The sequence below is a fragment of the Triticum aestivum genome, chromosome 5B (assembly GCF_018294505.1).
Source record: "Triticum aestivum cultivar Chinese Spring chromosome 5B, IWGSC CS RefSeq v2.1, whole genome shotgun sequence".
Taxonomy (NCBI): Eukaryota; Viridiplantae; Streptophyta; class Magnoliopsida; order Poales; family Poaceae; genus Triticum; species Triticum aestivum.
The window spans coordinates 561,182,333-561,189,733 of NC_057807.1; the positions used below are offsets into that span (position 1 = coordinate 561,182,333).

At 43.8% G+C, this 7,401-nt stretch overlaps 1 protein-coding gene across 1 annotated transcript; it reads left to right on the forward strand.

Moving 5' to 3' along the window:
- Positions 1–223: 223 nt before the first annotated feature.
- Positions 224–5,284, forward strand: LOC123113228 (protein LOL3). Its single transcript, XM_044534414.1, has 7 exons — positions 224–515; positions 791–910; positions 3,698–3,811; positions 4,407–4,525; positions 4,627–4,704; positions 4,789–4,860; positions 4,968–5,284. The coding sequence occupies exons 2-7, from the start codon at positions 793–795 to the stop codon at positions 5,007–5,009; spliced, it is 543 nt and encodes a 180-aa protein (XP_044390349.1). The 5' UTR covers positions 224–515; positions 791–792; the 3' UTR covers positions 5,010–5,284.
- Positions 5,285–7,401: the final 2,117 nt, after the last annotated feature.

Genomic DNA, 7,401 nt, shown 5'->3' on the forward strand with positions numbered 1-7,401 from the left:
CAGGGGGGAAGCGCTCCTCGCGCAGCGATTAGTAGGCATGGGGATTTCTTCGTGCATGCGTTGACCAACTGGAGGTAGAAGACGGTTCAAAAAAGCCCCATCGAACGGTTGAGAGTCTCCACATCTAACGACTGCGCGGCGACCGGTCCAAATTTGGGCCGGTCCGCCGGCGCCTACTGGTCGCCTTTAAAAAAATGGACAAATAAGAATGCCACCGCGTGAATAATCGGAAGTATTCCTCGGTTTTCCCCTTTGGCTGCCTGCCTAGCCGAAACCGACGACGACGCTACCACTCTCCTTCCTCCCCTTCCTTCACCGCGTCTCCTCCCAGACCAAATCCAACCCGGAATCAACTTCTCCCCCTCCGATCCTCTTCCTCCCCCTTCCCTGCCGCCTCCGCCGGCGAGAATCGCCGTCGCGCCCGTCGCTACGACCTAGGAGCCCTCCTTCACGGGCGGACCTCTTCCCGGAGCCACCGGAGGGCGGGGACGGCCGGCCAGTCTCGTCTTGAGCCGGTAAGCATCCTCCCCACCCCGCCCCACCCGCCCGCCGCCTCACGATCGAGATCTCGGGCGAGCTCAGATCCGCGGGAGCAGCTGGCGTGCGCTCGCAGGGTAGATAGAGTAGGGTTGGTCGCGCTTTCCCCAATCTTGCTTTCCCGACCTCGTCGGGCCATTGGTCGGACGGACGATCAGATTTAGTTTTGGTAGATTTCGTTGATTGCTGGTACCGTATTGAATGCCTTGCCCCTTACGCCGTTGCTCCTCTTTCTTATCTGCTTCGGTTGCAGGTATGCAGAGCCAGATCGTGTGTCACCGTTGCCGGAGGGTGCTGGCCTACCCTTCAGGGGCGCCCAGCGTGTGCTGCGCCATGTGCCGGGCCATCACCGCCGTGCCACCCCCGGCGCCAGGTACCGGATTGCAGCGTGATTTCCTTTCGGTTGCTCTTTCCGCGTTGGCATCGCCTCACGCCTCACAACGTGTATATACCATCCTGAGGTGCAACTCTGGGAATGTTGCTTTGGAAGTAAGATAAAGTTTTGCATTGTATGAAAATTGCTATAAGACCTATGTAGAAAGATTCATGAGTACACTCTATAGCGAAATAGTTAGCATGGGGTTTAAATTTCATTGTGCTGACGTGCATGTTTAGTTTGATCAGATTCTTTTCTATGTTACTTCAGTTCAAGCTTCTGTACGCCTAGTTTCACTGTCTGCTGCTCGTAGGATATTTACTCCATGGCTGATAATATCAGCGTGATGGATAAATCTTATGTTGCACCGTCATTTGGTCTCGAAAGGCCAAGTGGTTTTCTGCAAAAAGCATAGAGAAGTATTGTAAATTCACAGGAAATGACAAAATCGTTTAAAGTTTATTTGGGTTGGATCTGTATATACACTATTTTCTTAGAACACAAATTTGTACATTCACAGCTGAATATCAGATACATTTTCTTGGATCTGTACATGCAATTATTTACACTGGGTTAGTGGTTAGCTTTATGTACCGTTCGAATTATAACTGCTCTTTTGACATTTGATAACTCTATGCTTGTAGCAAGAACCCAGAATTGTACCTCCCATCCACTGACTAAATTGTGGTTTCTTGGTCCTTTTCACTTAAGTGCAATCTTCCATTTGTTATTCTTGTACTCCCTCCGATTCAATTTACTTCGCATATTTCGTTCTTCCTAAGTCAAACTTTATAAGTTTGACCAAGTTTATAGGGAAAAATATGAACATTTACAATAACAAATATATGATATGAAAATATATTCAGTGGTTAATCTAATGGTATTGTAGATGTTGATAATTTTTTCTATAAACTTGGTCAAAGTTTACTTGTATGCGAAGTAAACTGAAACGGAGGGAGTATTCCAACTGTCAAACCTCTGCTACCTCCTGCTTACCAATGTACCAAAGTGCTGTTTAGATTGTCGGATTTTCACAAGAATCTTGGATCATCATACTGATTTTTTTTTCTTAGAAGCTTCATTCAAAAAATAGGAATAGAGTTGTTGAATTCCTACGTAATGCATCTTCCTGCCCCTTAGGGAAATCAATATGGGCTCAAACCTGATATGATTTTTCCTTTGAGAAGTCCAATCCAAGGCATTCTCTCTTTCTCTACTGCTCCTCTTAAAAAAATTGCCTACAAAATTTTCAGTTTTTTTTTTACTGTAAATCATCCAATGGGCCATCTATAATATTCATGTGTCTTGAAATACTGCAGGATTCATAGTTCGATGGCATTCATTGTCTTGCATTATTTTCTGTTCCTGAGTTCCAAAGAGGCCCAATTAAAAATGAATATGTCTTTGCTGCGGCAACCATACTCGCATGAGATCCGTTGGCTATCTTCCTTTTCTGCCTCTGTTATATGGTGGATAAGTAGAAAACCTTCAGTATCCTCACTTAAAATGTTCTTCCCTTAAGGCGGCAATAAAATTCTTACCATGCTATACAAGTGGCACAGACTTCCGAAGGATTAACAACTTCTTGCATCAGTAAAAGCTTCAGGGAAGTAGGTCTTCATCTTCTTCACAGGTCACCAGTTGTGTATTTTATGTTTGAGACATATTTCGTTGCTTTTCGCTTCCCACCATACCTTGCTCTCCCGTCATATTTTTTACCACATGTAGCTCGTGCAGTGCTTATTTTATTGATTGTTTGCCATTGAAAGTGTCAATTCTTGCAATATCAGTCAATTATGCTCCGTTTGGATGTTTGCATTCAGGCCTGGTATTGGGTACTGACATTTGTCTGGGCCGAATATCCCGAATACCACCATTTGGTTGATCTTGGCATTCAGCTGTGGTATTCGGGCTTGATATTAAGCAACCCGTCCCTAACGCAAAAACTCCTGTCCGGATTTATAGTGTCTGTGCTTGACATCGCTAGGCATTTGGGTAGCATGTGTATCTGTTTGCGAACGAAACCAAACCAGCGTCGTCCCTCCCATCCCGTCTCACCTGCGCGTGCCCTAAGGAACGCCAGCAGCGCAGGTACCCCATCCCACCTGCCTCTACCTTGAGCTCCAGCTGCCGGCGTGCGGCGTGCCTCCACCCCAAGATCTGGTGGCCGGCGCCACCCTCCTGCCCCGTCTCCACCCCGAGCTACAGCGGCCGGCGCCACTCTCCCACCCTGCCTCCACCCTGAGCTCCGACAACCGGCGCCCCTCCACCCTGAGCTCCAGTGGTCGGCGCCACCCTCCTGCCCCTCCTCCACCCTGAGCTCCAGCGACCAGCATGCCTCCACCCTGAGCTCCGCTGCCCGGCTCAGGTGTGTTGCTGACCACCTCCTTCCCTCTTCGTAGAGCTCCAACCTTCTCTCCCCTGTCCTGCGTCTGGCCTCCTCTTTGCTCGATCTCTCGGCAAAGTCTCATATGACTCAATGCCGTTGACCATCCAAACAACATTTGGCATTCATCCTCAATATCGAGTCTGTGTTCCGAATACTTAAACATCCAAACAGAAATATTGCCATTCAAACTCAATACCAATATACTGTGATATTGGTATTCAACCCAATGCAAACATCCAAACGGAGTGTTAGTAGTTTTCTGACCTGTGTTTTCCAAGATTTTCAAAGGTGCTACTGTTTTAAGATTTATACTTTGTTCAAGCAATATGAACATACTTATAGAAGTTTAATCTGAAACAAAAATGCTTACACAAGTTACGGATTCTCTATTGCAGCAGTGGAAATGGCTCAGCTTATATGTGGTGGTTGCCGAACTTTGCTGATGTACACCCGTAATGCAGACACCGTGAGATGCTCATGTTGCAGTACTGTCAATCTTGTCAGACCAGGTAATGCCAATTCTGCTTCATATTCTGTTATTTCTAATTATGAGCTTTCCTCATTTATGCTTTTGATACATAGGCATGTTAATTTGTCGCGAATGTTGAATTTTGTTAATCTGTTGTTGGCAAATATATGTATCATCCATGGAACTTCAGATGTGGTCAATTCTCTCCCATAATTAATTTCGCAAATACTGATGCAAGAGCTGAGTGGCATGTGGTATGGTTTAGAATGATAGCAGCCTCACATGGAGAAGTTTGTGTTATAGCCAGGTTTGCACGCCGAAATTAAATACTCCCTCCATTCCTAAATATAAGTTTTTCTAGATATTTCAATAGGAACTACATTGGATGTATATAGACATATTTTAGAGTGTAGATTCACTCATTTTGCTCCGTACGTAGTCCCTTTTGGAATCTCTAGAAAGACTTGTATTTAGGAACGGAGGGAGTAGAACATAATGTTTAGTTAATAAAAAATGTGCTTCACGCTTTCCCTAGTAGGATATGTTATACTGCCTCCATACGAAATGTTACACTCCAATTATGCATGGATCTCCTTTCTTACTTGTGAGTCATTTCACTTCTGTTCATAATGCAGTCAATAATATAGCCCACGTGAACTGTGGTCGGTGCCGGACAACTTTGATGTATCCACATGGAGCACCTTCTGTCAAATGTGCCATCTGCGATTATATCACAAATATCACAAATACTGGAGTAAGTTAACCCTTGCCCTACACCATCATGTGATGCAAGTGCATGTAATTGTTTAGCAGCAAAATTTACTGATTTTAAACCATCTGTGCTATGAATTTCAGATAAATACCATGCCACCCGCGCCATGTCCAAGGCCTACATCAAATGAATCTGCATATAATGCCTCATCAGCTTCTGTTGTATGTCCACAGACATGTATTGTATTTTAACAAGTTGTTTCTGGAGAGTAGAATGATTTATCTCATATTTTCATCTTCTTGCAGCCCACACCTCAACCCCAGAATGTAACCGTCGTTGTTGAGAACCCTATGACAGTTGACGAAAAGGGTAAACTGGTAAGCCTCCCGTTTATTTATGTCTCAACAATCCATCGAATAGTGTCGTATTTTACAATGCTGATTGGATTTTAGAGTGCTTAGCGACCTCTATTCACTTGACACAGGTCAGCAACGTCGTAGTTGGAATTACACCTGGGAAAAATTGAAGGGTTGTTTCTCACCTGATGTATACCTGTTTTGTGTTCTATATAAGAACCTGGAAAGACCATGTACTGGTATTTCCAGCCTTTGGTGATTGGTTGCTGCCTGACCTGGAAGAACAAAGACACATAAAGTGTTTTTTTTTTTGGAATTTCACCAAGGAAAGCTTGCATGTCGAAAGCTGTATTCTGGATATGTTGATTCTTTTGTCTGTATATGAGTTCTATCAGACTTCACTCTGGGCATGACAAAACGGTATTATACATATTTTGAAACTTTACATACTCTTATTAGTTGTATGACATGATATCTTTTTTGGTGTTTTCGTGCAGCCTATGCAACTTTACTGCATCGAAGCAGAAAAATAATTAAATAAATAATTGAACTAGATCGAATACACATACATAAGAGTAGTGATATGATAGATTAACCACAAAGGTTGTTGGACAAATACACAAGAGTAGTGATATGATAGATTAACCATAAAGTTTGTTGGACAACAATCGATAATTCAAGCCAGATCCCAGGCTCAGATGAGCCTGGTGAACTCTGAAAAAATTCTGACTTTTTTTGTGGTGCAAGATGCTCCTGTGTGTGAACTTCGTGCAAAATTTTGTGAAGTTTGGATATTTGAGGAGCTTGTGGCAAAAAGACAAAATCAGGCGTGAACAGTGCAATTTTCAAAAGTTTCTCAGACATCTGATTTTTTTTAATTATTTTTTGCCACGAGCTTCTTGAATGTCCAAACTTCATAAAATTTTGCACGGAGTTCACACAGAGGAGCATCTTACACCACAAAAAAAATTTGAACTTCTTTTCTATGTCAAATCGAGGTACTGCTCACGCCCGGGCTCATCTGAGCCCTGTCACCAAATCACCGCACTAGACAACTAACACATTTTAGAGTAGTGATGTGATAGATTAACCACAAAGGTAGTTGGACAGCAACACATTTTCTCGAAGAGCAGGATAACCCTAGGCATGTGATGTACATAGCTAAGGTAAAGCCAATCGTTGATGCCAAAGATCGCCTTAAAGAAAAACTAAGACCATCCAATCTTCACAATCATTTATGCCAAACAGAATTGGCTTGAAAAAGCCAAGGCCATCCAATCTTCACAATCTTATCGCAAACCCTATGACATGTGCTCGAACAACGATCATTTGCTATTTTGGACAAATCCTTTAAGAAGGGATTGTTGCATGTGCACTGATGTTGACAAGTTCAACCAAAAGTTGAACTTAGGATTTTTAGTCCCTGAGCTGAGCTTCGTGGCAACACTTAACAAGGGCTCGACACACCCCGATATTGCTTGATCTGGCCCCCCACCCCCACCCACGTTGCTGGAGAAAGCATTAGTAGCCCGCATTATCACTTCCAGTCATTGTTGCCCCTTCTTTGAATTCGTGAATGACAGAGGGAGGGACACTTAGACGTAAGGTGATGACTTAGATCTAGTCGTCATTGTAGCCATTTGATAGATTCGTCAATGACATCCTCGAGGACGCCATCTCAACGTCCTCCATTGTGGCCACCATTAGTATGATCACGCTAACGCCAACATGGTTGCTGCCACCGGCTGTGATGCATGTCCATTGCAAAGTCGAGCCACAACTACACAGGCCCCAGCCTAGATCGATGCACCTTAACATAGACCTGACCCACGTGCGGCGATTCAACTCTCACACGAGCCCCCTCCTCCCGCAATTCTGGCAGTCTCCAAGCGCACATTCACCCCCCACTCGCCATCTAGTGCAGATGCGCCCTGGCATGAAGGGATGAGATCCCCTCGATGTCGTGCATTCCATGGGCTTTGCCTGTCGACAACCATGGAAGGCAATGTGGGGGAGAAACGAAGAAGGAGCCAAGGATGCCATCGGCTAGGGTTGTCTCCTTGTTGCCCAATGTGGGACAACACGGGAGCAACACTCCTTATTTTGACTAAGCCAAACGGTTCGGTTCCGTGCCTAGTCATATACCTTATTAGGACGTGCACAATGACACTATATAGCTGACACATAGAATAAGTGGTCGTGGAGTGAAAGAAACGGAAAACCAAGTTTTGCCTTCTCGTAGTTAAGAGATGATCAGAAAGATAAGACATTTATCTCTATTATTTACACTTTCCTGATTTAATTTTAATTGCTCATAATTTTAGGATCTCATAACATTAAATGCTGGAGATACATTATGAGATAACTCATTCTATAACATGTTTATGATTTCTCTAAATGACGTGAAATACATAGAACTTAGCTTATTAACCATTTTGCATGCCTTTACTATATTGCTCAGTTGAATAATTACACTTCAATCTAAGTGTCGCTAAAAAACGACACCCCATGCTTATTTGAATTGACTTAGGGGAGCGTAGTTTGTAAGCGGTAAAAGAGCAG